Consider the following 22,483-nt stretch of genomic DNA (forward strand, 5'->3'; position numbering starts at 1 on the left):
TTCTTCAATACCCCACCCGTATGCCGTCCAAGGATCTGCTGCTGACTGCATTCACCACCAAGGACTGCCACCCGTCGCAAGTGCGAATGTTCCCGCTGAAATCGGAAAGTTCCTCCTCCGGATTGGTCGAGTTCTCGAGCGTAGCCCTGGCGAACGCCATCATGAAGTGCAACCACAGCGCGATTGATCACAAATGCACAAAATTCCCATTCATTATGAAGCTGTGCTTCTCCTCCTCCAAGTCGATGAACGGTGCGCGGAGCAACGAGAACATCGAAAACACGTTAGCTTTGAAAGAGCGGAAGCTTGTTTTTCTAAGGAAAGAAATGATTTTCCTTTTTCTGTGTAGTTAATGTTATGATTCGTAATTATAATTTCTTATTGTGTTAGTTGGAAGTGCAAAAAGTCAGGAGAGTAAAAATAATTTGTTGAACTATTTGAGATTTGGCCAAGACGGTCCTCCAACATTAAATGTTTGGACGATGGAATGGTTGGTGTAGCAGCCACCGCCAGGCATGGAAAATCATTTACATTCATTTCGTGCATTCATTTACATTCATTTGCCCCTAACTTTTTTAATCAAGAGAATTCTGCAAAATGATGTATGGAACTTTTGTAGGTTTTCTCAATAGCTACAACTTTTGTTAAAAACTCAAACCCGTATATCTTATGCATGACGAACCAGAGCGAACAGAAGCCACTACTGTTTTTCAGTGAATGTATTTTACATTCACTGAAAAACAGTAACAAGTTCTGCCCGCTCTAATTCGTGATGCATAAGAGATACAGTTTTGAGTTATGGACACAAGTTGTAGCTTATAAGAAAACCTACTAAAGCTCTATACATCATTTTATGGAATACTGCTGATAAAAAAAGTTAGAGGCAAATGAATGTAAATGAATGCATGAAATGAATGTAAATGATTAACCATGCCTGGCCACCGCCATGGATGTATTCGAGCAGTTCGAATGGTCGGATGGTATAGTTTTTGTTTGGTTGTTGACTTTCCGATTAAAACTCAAGCTGCATCGCTAGTTTGTGTAGCCATGGCCGGAAACCCCGGTCAGGTCAAGATACCGCTATCAGCTGTTCTTCGTCTGGGAGGAATTGTGGATGCGACTGCCGTCACGGGTGTAACGATTTGGAGAATCCATGGCAAGACTTGGTGGTGATTCAAGGTTGTTTTGAAAATAATTTGATTACATTGTGGCAACATCAATAACAAATTTTGACACATGCAGGCGCAGAAAAAGTTCAGTGTTGCCAGTAACTTTAAAGATCATAAAAATTGTACCCATGGGTGCCAAACAGCCCCAATGACTTCGCACACGTGTGACTAAGTTTGATTTTAGCACACTGTGCAGAGTGACCAACCACTTGGTTAGATCATGTATTTGCGTATTTGCCAGATTATCCGCAAAAACAAATTTGAACCGGTCAGGAACACCTCCTCGAGCCTTTGCCTTGTAAAATTATGTTCCTGAAAGCTGTCCGAAGTCGGCTTTACACAGGTTTCATCATCCATAAGTAAGCATCCACCGGACTTGGTCAGCAGGTTGTCATACAGCTTTCGAGCACGGGTTCTAGCTACGGTATTCTGCTTAAGTGATCGATTTGGTTGCCTACTGACGCGGTACTACGGGTGGCATCATACTTTTTACTTAAATCGCGATCGGACATACCTGGGTTGCTTCTGATGGAACTCATGACCTTTCCATGGGATTTACGGTTGGCAGTTCCACTCCGGCGTTTACTTTGAGGCTTCTGATTCGTCGTCAAGGTTTCCCTGTACATTTTGAACATGCGCCATATGGTGTTTCTAGGAAAATTCAACACTTTAGCCAGCTTGGATGCGGACCACGATGGATTTGCATGTTTTTCCTCTCTCATCTTGAATGGTAACTGTCTCAAAAACAAGATGAACCGAAAAAAAATACGCTGTCATTTTTATTGTTGTTGTTAACAAATAAACGTCAAAAGCTTCTGAAAACGTAAGCTAGGAGCTCTATAATAAGCAAAAGAGTTTGTTTCATTACTAAGTGGGCCATGATTTATTTATTGAAGGCATATTCGCCGAGAACCTGTAATGCGACATTCCAGGATCTTTTAAGGAGGTTCAGTTGTGGAATACGTCATACACCCATATCAAGTCTTTCCTCACTATTCATTAACTCCTATGGGAAAAGGTGACTGAAATTAGTTGAGCATTACTTTTAGTAAGTTAAAGTAGCTGTCGTCCGTCCGAACAAAACAAGCTCTTAAAACATAGTTGTGACTTCATACCCTTTTCAAGCATAAAGTCATCAGTGTGCGCTCACCCGGCCATATCGTTATTCAAGTTATTTATTCTTTCATCCTCGCCTGCACTTTCCGTACACTCGAATGAATGCTAATGATGATGACACTCTCTGAGGATATTTCACAAATTTATGCAACAACTCGTATTTGCTTTGCGCCGGGAAAACCCCCTCGGGTCACTACTGTTGTGTGAATCAATAGATTGTCCCAATAAAGAGAATTAACGACAGAACAAACAAAAAACACCGCCCCAGGTGAAAAGTGCACCGACGCCATATTCGTATCTTGGCAATCTGCCAAAATCAATCACCCATTCGGTTATCGAACAAATCGCCACCTGTATACCCCATTAATGCAATCTAAACTTGCCACTCATCCGAGAAGTGCACTAGTTTCATCGCTTCGTTTTTTTTATATCCACCGGATCGAGGCTAAATATCCTGGTATTTATTGCTAATATTTTCTCTCTCGCTATATAAAACTTTATGGGGTCCGACGCTATAAACGAATATTTATCTATCCTGGCCATTCACCAATCGGTGCAACACTTTTTTTTTCGTTCAGTTACGTTCCACTTTACCATCAAGTCTTTTTTTTATTTCGCTTGGTACGACCTAAAGGACCATCAACGAGAGGATGAAAAAAGCTGCTATACAAAATAGCAATATCTAGTGCACGTCCTCTGCCCGGCCTTGGTTTTCCTCTGCTTTACCACCCACCCACAGAAGACCTTCACGGCTAACGAGTGCCACTGGTTTAATCCAGCCAGCTCTTGAAGCCATTCTAAATCTTCATTTCGCTTCTCGGTCATATATCATTAGGGAATCCTCTTCAAAAGGCACACCGCCGTCGTTCGTCCGCCCGGGGTACCTTTTTTTATATAAATCTGCTCTGCTTGGATTTATATGGGAGCGAAAATGTTCCCCATCGTGTCCCCATAATGAAACCGAATCAGAAAGTGGAAAGCAGTGACAAAGAAATGAAAAACAATCCAAAAAATGGCAGATTCATTTGGAGAAGTGAGCGGAAAATAAATCCATGGGAGATGGATTTTTCACTCCTTTTACGGTTATCGGTCTCTGGTCTGAAGGTGGTGTGCAAGGTTCCGCCACCGTATTTGCTGCCAACCAAGCTTAGTGTGGCAAGGAGCATTAACGCAGCGCCACCATCAATGCAGTAGTCAGATGGTACCATTTCTATTAGTTTCACGCTGCAATACATCACACAAGTCGAAGATGTTTAAAGATTGAAATACTATTTTGTTGACGTTTAATTCTCTAATCATTCAAATTTACAAGCCGCTAGCTCAGATCACTTCGTAGTATATTCATTTCAAGCTTATTGCTTATCGCATATCAGCTCATTGCGTGCTCTCAACTTAGTGTTCTATATGCACATCCACAGTGCACAGAACTTTCGATGCCTGTACCATTTTTGCATTAGTATAATTGTGTGGCAAGTGCAATCATACTCTATGCCCAGGAAAGTCGATGAATTTTACAATCCGGAAAATTCCTAGACCGGACCGGGAATCGAACCGAGCTACCTCCAGCAAAGTCTTGCTTTGAAGCTGCGCCTTTACCGACTAAGCTAAGGGAGGCCCGGAACTACCACAAAACATATCGTTTTCGATTATATAGGTACTAGTTTGGTTCAAAATTTCGTTTTTGCTCCACCAAGGTTAATCGATTTCAAATCAAGTCCTGGTAATTCTCCCAAATTTTTATCTCATTTGGTTGCGCACTCATTGGCCTTTTGAAGCTTATATGAGATTTACTCATATGGAAAAAGTGATCTTTTTGTTCTCATTGTTCTAGACCTCTGCTGTAATAATCTGCGGAAAAGTTTGCTATCTGTACTAATGTGAAATTTTCTCGGCTGCCCTTTTGCTCTAGATCGTATTTGGATTGAATGTCAGGAGAATTATTTATTTATTACCGTATGCGTGATAATGTTTGCAACATCATACAAATAAGGTTCCCGTTTCACCTGTGCATACAATGCCTTGGTTTTCTTTGCATGCACGTAACCTATAGCTCATACAGTAGTAGGCTGTGTATAAAAGAAAATGATTTACTTAGTTTGACAGTTGCACCATGTCGAAGTGGCAGCGTATTCGTGATTTGTCCCACGCGCAAATGTCGCAAAAAGACATTTTAATCGCCGTGGGAGTGTCACGGTGGACCGTCAAAAGGGTTTTAGACCGAGAAAAGAAAGGACAACTATCCGCGAAGGTGGCCACAGGTCGTCCGAGGTCAGCTCGGGTTCCGAGGGTTTTCGCTGCTATCAAAAGGAAGATTCGGGTGAATCCAGTGCGTTCAATAAGGAAAATGGCAAAGGAACACGGGATCAGTGACTTTACGGCACGGAAGATCGTAAAGGAAGATTGTGGGGCGAAGTCTAGGGCACGAAAAAAAAAACTCACATGATTACCAACCGCATCCGGGAGCTACGAGTCGAACGATGCAAGAAAATCTTGAACTTCCTTAAGCGAAAAAATCCGGTAATCCTTTTTACCGACGAGAGCATGTTTACCGTCGATCCCGTATTCAAATCCCGTATCAACACGGAGGTCTACATCGGGTTTTTAAGTAAGTATGTTCTTCCGTGGATCAAAGCAGTACGATCCGAGGCCAAATGTTGTATTTCAACAAGATGCGGCTCCGTACCACACCTCGAACCGCACTCAGAAGTGGTTGCAGGAACATCTTCCGTTCTGGGCGAAGGATATGTGGCCGCCATCCAGCTCCGATCTTAATCTGCTGGATTACTCAATATGGCGCGTCATGAAGGCCAAGGCCTGTTCTAAACGCCATCCGACTACAGCAAGCCTCAGACAAACATTGACCCGTACCTGGAGAGAAATGGATCTAGACTACATTATTATAACCTGCCGTGCATTCCGGAAGCGTGTGGAGGCCAAAATTGCAGCAAGTGGAAACTCAATCGATGATTAACATAGTTTAAGACTCTGAAAAACATCCCCCCTTTAAATAAATAAAAAAACTCGAAAACGAAATTTTTTAGAATTTTTTTTAAATTTTAACATTGCTCAATGGTGCAAACATTATCACGCATACGGTAATTAGGAAGATGATATTCTTCTGACAAGGTTCATAAACTGCTGAGCAGGCAACATTGGTGTGCTTGGTGCGAAGAATAAGGCAAACATCTAGGCTACTATATCATAAGTGCAAGATGCAGTGTTGCCGTGAAAGCAGTTGATTAATCATATCAAAAAGTTTTCGGCTTCGGAATAAATTGATAACTAATTACCTTGAGGTCTAATCAAAAAGTGGTTAGCAGCAATGTTGTAGCTGATACAGTTGCACATTATGAACAGATAGCAAGCTTTTCTGTAAATTATTATGACGATGAGAAAATAAAGTTCACTTTATTCCTTATAACTTTCCAGTGCAGAATGAGTTTGCATCCAAATAAACTCAATTTTTTGGAGAATGATCAGAACCTGATTACAATATTTTGAACCACCCAATTAAGTACCTTACTCTATTCTTCTTATAGAACTGAATTTCCAACCCCGATCCGTGGTATGAACGAAGCAGAACTTTCAGCCAAAGAGACAGCGTAGGGGAAAATAGGTTAAAATGCACTCCGGGGCAAAACACCCGATGCGATTTTTCATAGCACTCACGTTTTTAGATCATAAATTTGATAAGCCACAATGCTAGTTTAGTACTTAAACTAGCGTTTAGAGACACAAAATCCCAACTTTTAGAGTGGAATAGCTTTGCCGGAGTGCATTTGTTCTACCCTACCTACTACGTGATACGCGAACGGATTCTATGGTTTCAAAAGTTGATGAACGGATTCGCAAAACGGCTACCAACCTACCAAACAACGATGACGACGGGTGTGCTGAGCTGAGCTGCACATATCACGAAAATCAATTAGTGCTAAGTCGTTATAATGAATCGGCTTATCTATTACAGGGAAAAGAAAAACTTTTTTTTGCCACGCCACGGCAAGAGTTGCTGTGGTGTGCCTCACGAGAACGGTAGCACATGTTCGGAATGGAGTGTTACTGTTAGGGGGTATTTCCATTATTGTGGAAAGCGTTCCGAATTGGGGGTAGGGTTTTCTGTTGTTGAGTGAAGGTGTACGACCAACAAGGCGAAATTGATACACCAATTGAATTGAGTGAAAGAATGCGGAACAGCTGGTGTTGGTGTCAAGTTCATTTTCATTTAGTTGGATAAAGCCCTGTAGAAGCACACTCTTGGTAGCGGTTGAATTATGGATTACGAAATCAGGATCTCCTTATTATATATACTACAAAAGATAATGTGACCAGAGATGATTTTTTTTTTAAATAATTATTTTATTTGTGCAGGCTCAATCGAGTAAACTTTACAGAGCCGAGTTATAATTTTCGTTATGCATTATTAATGTCTTATATTTAAAGTTAAAGGAACGGTTGTCTCGAGGTTAGTGGAGATTTACAATACTTTGGATGGGAAAAGCCCAGAGATGAAAAATGAATACATCTCTTAACTAAGCACCGCCACAGCCCCACCGCTACATGGATAGAAATCTCCTTATACCTTTTGGCAAATTTATATTGGTGACTATTCATAAAATGTATAAGTCAACTAATAAGCAGACGCCTTGCAAAAAGTTAATGAAGATTATTTGTCAAATGAAATGTATAAACGGTCACACATACCTTTTATGCATTCTTATAGGACCTAAAGGGTGTCCACGATGAAATTGCCACACACAAAATTGATTCGCAAAATTCGAGTTTTCATCCGATTGCCATCAAATTTTCAGGGATTGAGGAATAACTATTAAACTTCATTTTACCATTTTACTCGTATTTTATTTACAGTCCATACGCAAATGCCCGCACCTTGGCCTTAACCCCGGTCATAAGATTCTGCACAACCTGTGAATCAACCGTTTTTTGCATGTAAACCCATACTTTCTTCAGTTCCTCGACTGTCTTCACTACCTTAGGTCGTTTAAGAAGGTGCTGCTTCATAATCGCCCAGTACTTCTCGATGGGGCGGAGCTCCGGAGTGTTGGGAGGGTTGAGCATTTTCGGCACGAAATTGACCTTATTGTCCGCATACCACTTCAGCACGTCCTTGGAGTAGTGGCATGAGGCCAAATCCGGCCAGAAGATTGTTGGGACGTTGTGGGCCTTCAGGAGAGGAAGCAGCCGCTTCTGGAGGCATTTTTTTATGTACACCTGTCCGTTCATGGTGTCCTGGGTCACGAAAGGTGCACTCCGCTTCCCGCACGTGCAGATGGCTTGCCAAACCAGGAATTTCTTCGCAAATTTGGAACATCGGTTGTGATTTTTGGTGTTGTACGGAATACTTTTTCCTTCACTTCTGGGCTTCCGATCGGTGGTCAACCGTTCCTCGAACCGCTTAATCACTCGCGACACCGTGGAATTCGCGATTCCCAACGTTTTAGCGATGGAACGATGCGAGAGATCCTTGTTCTCGTGATGAATGCGCAAGATTTTATCACGCTCGAGCTGTTCTTTCGACTCCATTTCCGCGAGTTTTGATCACAGGACTTTAAAACTTGCAGGATGTAAATAATGCACTATGAACTAATTCCACCCAAATTTTCATTAAATTCTACCCAACGGTTAAAAAGTTAGAGCAATTTCATAGTGTGGCAATTTCATCGTGGACACCCTTTATGTGGGTTGTCTTATGGAAAGTATAAGGCTGATTTTTTTTTTGGCAAAAATGTATAAGTGAAACATATGAATAAAATAATTGATTTTCGTTTCGTGCACCTAATAAAGGTAACCCTAAGAGGTTACCAAGAACAAACGCCACGTCTACTCGCAATTCAAATAAAAGTCTCCCGTCCAAGCGAGGAAAGATTAAATTTAAGAACATTGTGTGTAATATTTTGAATGCCCTTGGATTTCCTGACGAATCTCCACTTCGAGGGCTTATTGACCTGTTTGTTTCCACGGTTGCAAACTACTTCAAGCAATTGACTATATCATGGCCCCTCATTTGGTGAATTCATATCTTTCGATGGATAATTCGTTGAGTGAGGATCAAGATATGATCACTGTATTACAATGGAACTGTCGTAGTTTATTACCTAAATCAGACTCGTTCAAATATTTGATTCACAATTCTGATTGTGATATATTTGCACTCTGTGAAACATGGCTTTTTCTGAAGAACTAAAATTTCACGATTTTAACATAATACGCCTGGACCGAGATGGTGGCGTACTTTTGGGGATCAAAAACTGCTACCCCTTTCTATAAAATCTCAATCCCAACAAATTCAGGCATTGAAATTGTCGCTTGCCAAATAAATGTGAAGAACAAAGATCTTTGCGTAGCTTCTGTATATGTCCCTTCAAAGACTTCCATAAACAACCGTCAGTTTTGGAGTTCACCCTAGTTGTAGAAACTTATATACGACTTATTTCAGTTATAAACGAGTTGCTGTAACTTATTGTGATGAAAGTGTGCTACTCGGGCAGTTACTATTCTCCCATCTACAGTTCTAATACTGGGCGATATAAACTCACACGGTACTGGCTGGAGCAAATCATACGATGACAATAGAGCGGGTATTTTCTTTGATTTGTGCGACGATTTCATCTTGACTATCTTGAACACTGGTGAAGCAACACGAATAGCAAAACCTCCTGCTCGGGAGAGCCGTCTTGATATATCTTTGTGCTCTAACTCTCCTTCATTAGACTGTCTGTGGAAGGTAAAAAATCAGATCTGTCAATTCAAGTTCCTTTTGACCTCACGAGGAATATTGATTAAAAAAAAAAGGGAACGGTGGTAACTCTTGGTATTGACTCCATTGGAAGAGTATACATAGTTTCTTTACCGAACTGATCTACAAAAGCGGATTAGAAGCTCAGAATTGACGTGTTCCAAGTTCATCCTTCAGAAGAAGGCGGGTTGGATGAGATGACGAATGTACAAAGTTGTATCTTGAGAAATCCGATGCCTTTAAAGATTATCGTTGGCATGAAAGATCTGAGCATTTTGGAAAATATCTAAATCTTGAAAAAAAAACTTTAAAACTTACTGAAAGTAAAGCAAAGAAATTACTGGCGTACTTGTATCGATGGACTTTCTACAGAAACCTCGATGACAACGCTATGGAAAAAGGCTAGCTATATGAGAAACTGCTCATCCTCCAAATAGAGAGAAGAATACTCAATGGATATTCGGCTTCGCTCAAAAGGTTTGTCCAGACTCTGTCCCAGCACAACCGACTTTACGGGATACAGCCCAAAGTAATGGTTCTCTGGATGAACCATTCACAATGCTGAAGTTTTCAATGGCGCTTCATTCATCGAATAACTTTGCTCCGGGAAGCGATATGATCAAATTCGACCTTTTAAAAAATCTCCCCGATATCGCCAAAAGTCGATTACTTAACCTGTATAATTCCTTTAAGGAACTCAATGTAGTTCCACAAGCATGGAGACACGTTAAAGTAATAACTATTCAAAAGCCTGGAAAACTAGGGTCTGATCACAATTCTTAGCGTCCGATCTCTATGTTATCAAGCCTGAGGAAATTATTAGAAAAAATGTTCCTACCAAGACTTGACCATTGGGTTGAATCAAACAACCTGCTTTCAAACACGCAATTTGGTTTCCGAAAGAGTAAAGGAACAAACGATTGTCTAGCGTTGTTTTCATCTGATATCCAACTGGCCTTTGCGCACAAGGAGCAATTCCCGAGTAGTACATTTCCATCACAATAAGTTGCAGCAACTTGTTTATGACTGATATAAGTTGTATAGAAGTTGCCACAACCGATTTGTGACAAGTGTGCTACTAGGGTTGGCTTCATTTTTTTATATCAAGTGTGCATTTGATTCAGTTTTCATTGACATACTGTCAGACAGTCTGCACAGTAGTGGATTACCCGGTATTTTAAATAATTTTTTGTATAATTTAATGTCAGAAAAACAAATGACCTTCAAATTAGGTCAACTGACTTCTAGAATTAGCTACATGGGCTTGCAGGCTTGAGCAGAGACATTACCCAATCTTTGACCTTCAAATACCTTGGAGTCTGGTTTGATTCAAAATGCACTTGGGGTACCCAGATTACGTATTTGAAACAATTGAGTCAACAAAGGATCAACTTTCTATGATCAATTTTCGGGACATGGTGGGGTGCTCACCTGGAAGACCTCATTAAACTAAATAAAACGACTATTCTTTCAGTTCTTGAGTATAGCTCTTTCTGCTTCCTCTCGGCAAGAAAAAGCCACCTAATCAAATTGGAACGTATTCAATATCGTTGTTTACGCATTGCCTTTTTTTATACAGGCCCCCCTGCTCACAGACACCTGAGAAAGAACTCTGGGTGTGGGGATGGGAGAACTGCACTCCCGACCCACTAAATCTTACCTTGTGCGCTTGGCCCTTTTGGTCTCCCTGGAACCGCCCGAAGGAATTAATTCGTGGGAGGGGCCGCTATAGCACTATGGCGCTTCTCTAGCAATACTCTATCGATCTAGTCGGGCAGTAGGCAACTGCTGCTCGGCACGCCACTGTCGTTGTAGTTCCGAAACTATGTGGGTGACCGCAGTCACCACCGCGCTCCAGTTATCGGTGGTACCACACATCCTAGGGACGATGTTATCCGGACTGGTATCCGCTCCGCATATCGCTAGCATAACGCTCGTTACTGGCTCGAAGCGTGGACAGGCGAACATAACGTGTTTGGCCGTCTCTTCGACGACAGCGCACGCGGGGTAGGTGGGAGTACTTGCATGTCCGAACCTATGCAAGTAACTCCTAAAGCAGCCATGGCCTAACAGGAACTGTGTCAGGGAGAAGTTTAATTCCCCGTGGCGCCTGTTGACCCAGCTTGATACGGAAGGTATCAAGCGGTAGGTCCACCTCCCCTTTGTGGAGTTTTCCCACTCCGACTGCCATCTCACAATCGACACCGCTCGCGCATTGTTGCGCACCCCTCGAACGGTCCTCGTGTCATAGCACACCACGTCCTCCTTAATGATGAGGCCGCTTGGCATCATCCCTGCTCTGACACACACGGCATTCCTCGAGATGGTGCGGTATGCACTGGCCACTCTCAAGCACATTAGCCTGTGTGTACTCTCTAATTTCCACCTGTGACAGTCAATATCCAGTACCGCAGCCCACGCAGGGCCGCCGTATCTGAGGATAGATACTACGACCCCAGCGAGGAGCCTGCACTTACTGGCACTCACTGCCGAGCTGTTTGACATCATGCGGGATAATGCCCCCACAGCCGTAGACGTTCTCTTGCAGGCGTACTCGACGTGGCAGCCGAAGCTGAGCTTATGATCGAGCATCACCCCCAAGAGTTTCAGAGAGCGCACAGACCTACCCAAGCAACACCATTTGTTTCTCAGCCAGTAACAACAACCTTAGTGTGACTAATAGACGGTCCAAACTTTTTTTTTTTTTTTTTTTTTAATTTACGTTTATTTTCTGGGTTTTATGTTTCAACATTTGATTTAACATTTCAATTGGTTAGCCTTTGGCTCTTCATCTTTGTTCTAGTTAATTGGTTATTCTAATGTGATGATTGCGTTTAGCGCTAATTTACAGGATACCCTTTGTGGGATTGTTTTGGTTTGAATTTAAAAATTTGATAACCTACCTACTTGAGCACCTATCTACTTAAACTAGGTTGCCAAATCACGAATGATCTGGTGGTTTGATCGCAGACAGGCGACTCTGAACCTTTCCAGCGTGGAAGTCTTTCGCTCTTCGAGTGTTTGAAGACCGGCCAGGTGGTGAATCTCAGAATTACGAGTTCGCGGTGGACTGTTAAGGATCATTCTGAGGATCTTGTTTTGGATCCTCTGAAGCTTTAAGTGGTGGCACTTTTCACAACTCTCCCAGATTGGCATACCATACTCAATAGCCGGCAGAATGATTTGCTTGTGGACAGCAAGCTTGTTTTTGAGGGACAGGGTGGACTTCCTGTTTATCAGAGGGTAGAGCGACCTGATCAAGATGTTACACTTGGTGGATGTCTTGTCTACATGGGATCGGAATAGCAATTTGCTATCGAGGGTGAGACCAAGGTAGACTACTTCACTCGACCATTCAATGGGAGTGATATCAAGATGGATCTTGATGTTAGCAGGCGGAACAAGCCGAGGTGAATACGAATGTGGAAACAGAATGGTTTGTGTTTTAGCTGCATTGATACAAATCTTCCAGCTCTTAAAATAGTCGGACAAAACATCCAGGCCTGATTGTAGTTTACTCGCCAGAGCACGGATCACTCGACCCTTATAGATGATGGAGGTGTCATCTGCGAACATTGACAGGATACCACCACCCGGCAGGGGAGGAACGTCTGACGTGAAAATGTTGAATAGGATAGGCCCAAGCAGGCAACCTTGAGGGACCCCTGTATCAACGTTGAACGTATCAGAGGAGACATTGTTCAAGTAGACCTGGAATGATCTGCCCCACAAGTAGTTTTTGATGATCTTCACGAGGTAGTTCGGAAAGTTGTATCGATGCAGCTTGTACACTAGACCATCATGCCAGACATTGTCGAACGCCTTCTCGACGTCCAACAATGCCATGGCAGATGTATTGAAAACGGACTTGTTCCGCTTGATGATGTTAGTAACCCGTGCGAGTTGGTGGATGGTAGAGTGGCCTTTCCTAAACCCGAATTGCTCTTTGAGAAAGATGTTACTATCATTTGAAAACACCAGCAGACGGCTGAGTATCAATTTTTCGAATAGCTTGAGATGGAGGACAAGAGGCTGATGGGGCGATAGCTTTTGGCACTGGTAGGGTCTTTGCCAGGTTTGTGAATTGGAATAACTTTGGCTAACTTCCAGCATGCAGGGAAGTAGCCAAGCATTAAACACTTGTTGAAGACCACTGCAAGGTGCTTGAAGAAGTCAACACTCAAGTTTTTCAGTTCGAGGTTGACCACTCCATCGACACCAGCGGCCTTCATGTTCTTTGTTGATTTAATCGCTGCTATCACCTCATCAGCCGATATTCTACTTTCGTCAGGGACAACTACGGGGGTGGCAGCGACACTAGCCATTGCCTGTGATACTGCAGGCTCGTGGGGACTCACCATGGCGTGGCCAAGGTTATGTGAATTTACAAAGTGTTGTCCAAGAGCATTGGCCTTTTCAAATGGGGTTATTAGTAAAGATGGGTCCGAATTTTGGTTAGGAGAGGAAAGGGGAGGAATGGGCCTCGGCTTATTTTTCAAAATCTTTGCCATTTTCCAGAATGGCTTAGCACAATCTGGGAGAGAGCAAATCTTGTTTGCAAAATCGATATTTCTGAGATCCACCATCCTGGCTTGGATGATTTTGTTCAAACGGTTGCAATTGGTCTTCAGGTTAGGCAGCCCAGTACGCTGGTACTGCCTACGAATCGTGTTGCGAAGTCTAATGAGGTCTTTAGTAGGCCTGTCAAGGTTCAGAGTATTACTCACCTGTCTGGATACTGGCACATGTAGCTCCCTGGCCCGGGAAATTGCTTGATCGATGGAGCGCAGACACCGGTCAACATCTTCGGACGATTCCGGTTGGACATCGTAGTCTACAGCGGTGTCGACGCAATGTTGGAACTGACCCCAGTCAACACGATGATAGTTGCGCCGGAAAGCTTCAAATCGATTTACGGAGGATCCCACCTCAGTCACCACCGGGTAGTGGTCCGAGCTGAGTTCCTGATAGGTGATAGGTTGAGCGATGTTGTTGCCCATGTTGCTGATGAAGATATCGATGGTAGCGTGAACACCGGACCGACTCAACCGGGTGGGAGTTTCCGGACTCAAGATGTTGTACTGCGCTTCCTGCAGGTCGTTGTTCAGGATGGTGCCGTTTTGATTGCGCCGATTGTTGCCCCAAGCTTGATGTTTGGCGTTCAGGTCACCAGCGATGATAAAGTTTTCCCGTCGTCGTGTTAGCTTGATAATATCTCGTCGCAGATCTGCTGCCGATCCGTCCCTGATGTTGACTTGTTTGGGGCAGTAAGCCGCGACGATGGTGATGGGGCCGATAGGAGTAGAAACTTCCACCCCTACCGCTTCGATGATCTTCAGCTGAAAGCTGGGCATCAGTCGACAGCAGATGTTTCTCCTTATTGCAATAGTCACTCCTCCTCCTCCAGAGTTGGTTCGATCTAGCCTCACGAACCGGAAATCGGGAAGGTAGACGTTTGTTTCAGGCTTCAGGTATTTTTGCTCTTCAAGGAGCAAGCGTTCCAATTTACGATCTTGATGGCTTCACGGTCCATACTTAGTGACAAGGGACAGGGCAGCATGAAGCTGTTCAGATCGAGTCTTGCAGGTGCGCAAGATGATGATGACCTCGGCCACGAGCGTCACAAGTTCCTCCGAGGAGAACGGAGAATCGTCGACAGGCTCACCTGAGACAACACCAGCGTATGATAAACCAGGGGCGGTGGAGGGACCTGGCATTGGCTGGGCAGCAGCAGCAGCGAGACGATGCTGGACTGTTCGATTGTTAGGAATACTCACATGCTTGACTTGTTGGTTGTTGAGCGGAAGTGGTTCTAAGTTCGGAACATGTCGACGGGGCTGGAGAGCTGGGTACTGGACTTCCGTGCGTGCAGGAGGTGAACGATGATTACGGAGGCGACCGGGCTGATTATTGATCGTAGCCTTCCGACGGATATTGATGAACTCCACTCGCTTGGGACATCCGCGATTGGAGGCTTGGTGGTTACCACCGCAGTTGACACACGTTGGCTCGATGTCATCATCTTGCTCACAGGACGCAGTCGAGTGAGTTCCAGCACACTTGCCGCAGATAGTCTTCATATGGCAGTTTTTGGTGCCATGGCCGTAGGAGAGGCAGTTCATACACTGCGTAACATCACGATGTTGGGATTTGTAATGTTCCCAACTGATGATGACCTGAAACAGGTCCCGGATTTTGGATCTCAGAGCCGCTAGACTGGTGGATCCCTTCGTGAAGTGCACCAGGAACAACTGGTCACGGAAGCTGGTGTTGTGGTTGGAACGCCGGTTTATTGGGAACACCGCCTCAGGTTTGAGCCCAAGCCGCTCCAGCTCGGATTTAACCACAGTCGCCTCGAACGACGGTAATCCACGCAATACCAGCTTCAGTGGCTTGCTCGATGGCAGATCGTGCGTGAAGAAGTCAACGTTGTTTTCTTTTAGGAAACATCCTGTTTGATTGTACTCCTCCAGGCTGGAGCACATGATTTTGGTGCCGATGCTGCAAAGCTTGAAGCGAGGCAGCAGCTTGTGTTTTGCCAGTTCGGCACGCAGCTTTGCAACATCCTTCTCCGGCGTGAAAAGCGGGGGAATCCGCTCTCTTGCAGCGATGGGAACGACGTCACCATCGCCATTTTCTTCGGAGAGCACCGCAAACTGGTTGGCTTGCAGTACCCGTTTTCCGGCGTCATCCTGCGATGCGCTGTGCTGGATTACCACCTTCTTTGAAGGGCCCGCTGCTGAATCATTGGTACGTTTACGCACCATTTGTTTCGTGTTGGCAAGTTGCAGTAAACTTGCCAGAACGCGCGAAGGTGGCGGTCCAAACTATGGACAACGCACCGCATATAAAACTTCATTGTACCTTAAAAAGCGCAGAAGGTGGAGTCTCTTTGCAACTTATGTTTGTGGCATAAGGTGTTGCAAATAAGGTGCGTGTAACATGATATATGAATGACACAAGTTGTAAATGAGGTTTTACCTGTTTCACTGAAATATATAAAACAGTACATACTGTGATGTTTTCGAGTACATGTAAATGACATTCAAGTTAACCACATAAATGTATTGGATATTTTTGTGAGGTGATGTGGAAAAAGCATACTGAAAAACATTTAGACTGCAAAATCAGAGATGACAATCGTAGAAAAAGTCATTTGAATAAAAGTATGAAATTAATTACTTTAAAATATTGATAATTAGTCCGTTTTTTTTCAAACGCATCTAGTTTTATGGTAAAATTGAACATTTTGCTTCGATTAAATATATACGCCTTCAAAAACTTACAAATTTATGTCACAAATTTGCAGCTTAAAAATATGTCGAAATAAAAAATTGATCTCTAAAATTAAATATTTATATTCATATTATTGAAAAACATTACAGCTGTAATAAGTATTTCACGTTTTTACGTTAATAGGGAGTGAAACATGAATAAATTGAAAAATAGGTTTATTATGTTTATTTCTGGTGGATTACATATGGCTGCCAGTCTTACCAACAGCATTCTAATTGTGTACATTGCGGGTCAACATGTTCAGTACAACCATATTTTTTTGTATGTGTGGTTGTGTTTGCGAATGTGATAAATTTTTGATTTCATTCTAACCGAATAAAATTAGCATGATGATGAGTTCTTAAAACTCAAAATTATGTTTAAAAAAAATAATAATCAATGGGATGATCAGTGGTAACTCTACATAATGTACCCAGGACTTTTTCGGCTCTCTAAGGCAAGGCAGCGCTCTGTTGTGAGCCGATCACCGACAAGATATTTTGACAAGCTGGTAGATACCACACTCCGTCATATCAGTGGACAACTAAAACACACCTACCAGACCCCTATATCATGAAGTGTCCAACCCGTAGCCGCCAACCTAAATTTTAATCAGCATAGTAAATTACCAGTAACAATCAATTAAAGCCTAATAAGTGATCAGCTTTTTAAACAAAATAAGCGTTTTTTGTGCAGTACCTATAGATCATAATTCATTCAAAACTAATTTGAAGAATATATATTTAAACATAACATCTTTTTTAAATCAAATAAATGGTATATATTTTTTTTCAATTTTAAAATTCAATCAATCAATATCAATAAATAAATAAATGAAATAAAAAAAAATGGAAATAGCCTGTAAACCAATTGGAATTGATGACTTTAACTCGCAAACCCCCATTGTCTATTACTGAAAAAACTTTCATAATTTCGTCATTTTTGAACAGAATATTTTTATCTATCCATTGCAATAGAACCGCAAACTTCTCAAGTTTTGATGAGAATTGCAATATTTAAAAAAAAATTCTGATTCTGAATATATTATGAACTGAAAAAGTGTAAATTTTTGACATTGGGGGTTTTGAAGTAATGAAATTAGGTTGTTAGCGGAATGCTTAAATATAACAGCAAAAAAAAAGGTTATCTTCCATTTATTTCCACTCGGGGTACTTTTGAGTACCTGCTTCACAAAATTCTAACGAAAGCAGAAAACCCAAGATAGAAAATAAAGCAATCCATTTTAATATATTTATATTTAAATTTTTCTCTCTAGATTAGTAATTTCCATTTAATTCCACTACCTTATTTGCTTATTTTGACAGGTATGCGTATTTCGTCTAAAATGTGCCGACTTCTTCAGTGTCTCGAGTAGTCGAGTATTAGTTCAAGACACTGAAGAAGTCTACACATTGTAGACGAAATATGCGTTTCTGTCAAGATAAGCAAATAACCCGAGTAGCACTCTTTCATCACAATAAGTTACAGGAACTTGTTTATGACTGAAATAAGTCGTATATAAGTTTCTACAATTTTACAGTTTTATTTTCAATCTTGAGTTTTTTGCTTTCGTTAGAATTTTGTGAAGCAGGTACCGTAAAACGGGGTATCTTTGATAATGCGGGTAACTTTAATAGTATAAGGTAAAGATTAAATTTACTTGCTGCGCTTTTTCTAAATTAGAAATATTAGTTCCAAATTGTAGCTTAGGGTATTTCCGTTGATTTCATATGTATTTTTTATATAATATGTGTTACATATTTTACAAATACATTAAAAAACAATTTTCGTGTTTTTCACCTGTTTGAAAAAGCACTCAAACCATCACTTATGAAATGTATTTTTGATATTGCCATCACACATTCAATGTTGTATTCTTATTGCTTATGATGTTTTCTGATTATATACTCATTCAAAGTTTCATATTTAAAGAACAAAATTGTTTGTGTTTCACCCATTTTTTCTACATTCATCGAGCATTATCAAAGTAACCCCAAATCAAAAACTGAAGTTCGGTCACAAAACTAAAAAAGTAATGCAAATGCTATAATTTTTGTTTAACATATTACTAACGAATTGACTCTTGGATCTTCAGTACTTGCTTAAAAAATTAAAAAAATGGAAAACACACATTGCTGTAAAAATTATTTAGAATATACTTTAAAAAACTATCAATGTTACCTCGTTTTACGGTACTCAAAAGAATAGGACGCCCACATTAATCAGGATACAGCCATTTTACAAGCAAGATTTAGTTTATAATGATGGAAAAAAATGATATGGAAGAAAAGCTAATCATTGTGCGGCTGTTTGGCGGTGATTATCTTGGAGAATGATTCAATGCCGGCTTGCCTTCAGAGTCGTGCAGAACGAGTTTGGTGGTGCGGTTTGGCGTCTCTTTTGTACTTCAGCTGTTCTTGTGACGTTGAACACTTCGTTGCATGGTAGCAGTGAGGGAGTCGGTAAGGTGACGGGTAACATTATTGGTTTGCATTATGCAGAGTGTAAAAATGTTGTATATGTTGGATGGGTTCACGGCTGTTTACTGCCATTTCTGAATTAAGTGAGTGCAAAGGTGGCTCAGTTTGGGTTCAAAATGTGTGGGTTCAGTTGCAAAAAAATCTTGTAAACTTTCATCATTCTTCTTCATTCCTGTTTGTTCCTGGCGAAATGGCCTCGATCACGCGGGATTTATTGTTCGGTGAGCTTAGCTTTTGCTCATTTTAAAACATAATTCGGAATTCCTGGGAGCACGATCCGCAAAGTTCATTTCTAGATCAAATGAAAGTTAGGCTAGTTCCATTTTGATTCGTTGTGTTTGAGTCCACACCAATAGACTTATAATACGTAATTGAAAAATATTAAAATTAATAATTAAAAATTATCGAAAAATATGAAGGCTTTGCAGATTCTGTCCCCATCGTACGTAAAGACCTAACCAAAAAAAAAAAAACATCTAGTAAAGGAGAATATAGTGAAGGAATAAGTGCTTTACGTAGCTTCAGATATCCGGGTTTTAAACCCGATTGTCGGTCACCGCGACTTGTTCTGGTGTAAAGGGCACCGCCCTCTGGTTTGAACAGTTATATCATTAACTCCATCATAAATCGCGTGTATATGAAGGGCTCGGCAGATTCAGACAGCCTTTTTTGCTTACTGAGCAGAAAATAATCAAACCTGGGCCTCATCATATTAAAAAGTTTCATAGTCACAATGCTTGCTCATCGTGTTTTGTGAAAATAATCGTCGTTTTCGTCGGTGCCAGATTTGAATGGCTTCAATACAAGTGGTGTGATGTGAAATGATGTGGTGTCAAAACACGGTCGTACAAGAACCTTGCACACTTTTTGGCCACGGAATTCTGCTTCATGTGCCGGTTTGGATGTTTACTGGCTTCGTACGACGTGTATCCTGCCTTGGCAAGAATGTTCTGCACCGTTTGAAAGTTGGCATTGTACCTTCTGGTTACATTTGGGATCGAAAGACCTGGGTTGGCTTTAACGCACCTCAACACGTTGTTTAATTTCTTACAATGTCTAACAGTGGGGGAGGGACCTAATAATCGCTCAAACATCCTTACATGATTTGTGAATGACCCCTATACGAAAAGTTAACACCCGAGGAGGGTTAAAAATACGCCAAATGATCGAGATTCTTCTAATTTATTTAAGTATTCGGGAAAAAATACGAACGAAAAAATCATGCCAGAATAAGGATTCCTAACCGTATACATTTCAGTTCATTGCCAAGTGGAATCCTATGTGCTGATATTCTATCTCGTTTTCTTTGCAGCTCCCTACCGGCTATCGGATACCATCGATGTTGTCGCAACGCCCGGTCACACGTTATCCTGCGTTTCGGTGCTAATTCGTGAGAGCAACCTGTCCCCGGGTCTGGTGGCCATCGTAGGTGATCTTTTCGAACGGCGTGACGATATCGCCGACAGTGCCCTCTGGCTGGATGCCGGAAGCGAAGATCCCATGGCTCAGAGACGTAATCGTGCCCGAATGGCTGCCACAGCCGATTACCTTGTCCCGGGGCATGGAGCGATGTTTGCCGTTGATCAACTCATGCGAGACGAACTGAACAAGCAGGCAGAAGAGTCGTCGTCGTCCACGTCTGAGCGTACGGAGGAGTTGCAGAAGAAGACCCAGGAATGATTGTTGTGGGATGGTGGGGGTGGGGTAAGCACGAGAAGAGACGCGACGAACAGCCAGTTTCATAATTCGATAATAGTTTATGACTTATTGCAAGATGTTTGGAAAATGTATTCGACTTTAGATTAGTTGTTGGCTTGTGTTGATTTTTTGAAGCTTTATGGTTAGAAGAATTATTAAAAATTAAAGTTTGAATGAAACCGATCCGTAATTTTTTTTTAATATTAATTTAGGAATTCTTAACATAATGCTTTGCGGAAGCAAATTCAAGAAGCTACGGAAGAGATAAGTTATCAGAGGAAATAGGAGACTAGTAAATTACATATTCTACGAATTTCGCATCAGGAGTAGCACTTGAAATTGTTTCCAATATGAGTTTGATTAGAAAACAGCTTTCGTTTTACGAGTTTGTATTCTATATCCGCTAATGTAACAATTTTGCAGGATTGAAAAATCCAAGAAAATATATTGAAAGAGAAAATATTAAACAAGCACGATATTAATATGCAAATTTATGATCATACATGTATGTTAGTGGAATTAGAGTTTCAAGTTTCTTAACAATTATGTATTTGTGACAAGGTAAACAAAAAAAAAACAAAACAAAACACATGTATTACTGAAAAAAAGAAAAGCAAACAAAAATGTAGTAGTTTTAAATGTTTAATCTTTGTTCGAAGGAAAACAAATAGTTCTACATTTGCAGTTGAACGGTACCAATTTCCAAAAAGGTTGTGCTGAAATAAGAAAAAAAAAACAAAACAAACACACATAGTAGTAGAGAACCATGTTTTTGGACCCGCCCAGCTCAGTAGGAGCCTGGACGGGTCTTGCTTGAGAACAAGAATGCCAATGAACAAGCAAAAAAAAAAATACGCAAGTAAATACTAAATTATGATTGTTTATTTGTTTAGAGAAATTAGGATCGGTACGTAATAATACATCGTTTCAACAGGGACTCGCAAAAAACAACACCCGAATTGCGAGCCGAAGGAAAGTATCAACATCAACTTTCACACTATTTGGATCTAATTCGATTTAAAACCGGAGAATAACATCAGCGAACGGAAGTAACACCTGGAAAAGTGTAAAAGAAAGCTAATGTCACTTATATAAAAAAAAAAAACACACACACACTAATCAATGTTGTTACAAAACAAAAAAGAAAACAAATGTTTAAGACAAACCATTACCATTAAATGCAGCAAAATGATCATTCATACCCAGCATGTAATCAATCTCATCGTCAAACTTAAACTCTTCTTCAACTCGAAGGAGCTCATTAAAAAATCTAGTGTTAGGCATAACCTCATGCAAAACTGATAAACGTTTAGGAAGGTGCCGGTTGAGTAGATCGACCAGGTTGAAAAATCGGCTCTTCTGCTCGTAAGCAAAAGTTGGAAGATACAATAATTTGTGCGAAAGAAACCAAAATTTACAGCAGCATGCAGCTGTATCTTTTACTAGCAGAGTATAACCTAATATTAAATAATGACCGATAAAAACTGTGTAAGTTTAAGAACCTAGAATAAGGCGTAATTTTAAGAAAGCAGCAGCATGATCATTAATAATATTGTTCATATTATGGAGAATATCAATGGTATGAAAAACAAGGCAAACGTAATGAATGTCTTGTTAACTAAAGCAAAAAAAAAAATGTTATTGATAATATATGAAAAAAAAAACACGCATATAAATAACCAAGTTGAATTATTGATATGCTTTAAATAATAATAAAAAAACAAGCAGCAGCATGATTTCACTCTATATATAAACTATATCTGTATGAAAATGAAAAATATCTTAGGCTATGCAGTCGAAGAATATCATTATGCAATATAACATATAAAAAAACATAAATAAATAAATTATCCACTTGATTGTATTTCAAAAGCATAATACAAACAAATGGACCGCAACGGCAAATGAAAAACAAAAACGAAACTAAGTCGAAAAAAATAATCTATACAAAAACCAAGAAAACTATGATGACAATTATTCTGTGCAGAGAA

At 41.0% G+C, this 22,483-nt stretch overlaps 1 protein-coding gene across 1 annotated transcript in view; it reads left to right on the forward strand.

Moving 5' to 3' along the window:
* Positions 1-22,057, forward strand: part of LOC135697051 (metallo-beta-lactamase domain-containing protein 1) — a 276,092-nt gene extending 254,035 nt beyond the window's left edge. Inside the window, exon 3 of the mRNA XM_065216636.1 lies at positions 20,107-22,057. Within this exon, the coding sequence (XP_065072708.1) occupies positions 20,107-20,474 (368 nt within the window). The 3' untranslated portion in view covers positions 20,475-22,057. The remainder of the gene's footprint in view (positions 1-20,106) is intronic.
* The last annotated feature ends 426 nt before the right edge of the window (positions 22,058-22,483 follow it).

This window comes from Ochlerotatus camptorhynchus, unplaced genomic scaffold (genome assembly GCF_037179485.1).
Source record: "Ochlerotatus camptorhynchus isolate MF236.1 unplaced genomic scaffold, CSIRO-AGI_Acam_v1.1 ptg000065l, whole genome shotgun sequence".
NCBI classification, from domain to species: domain Eukaryota; kingdom Metazoa; phylum Arthropoda; class Insecta; order Diptera; family Culicidae; genus Ochlerotatus; species Ochlerotatus camptorhynchus.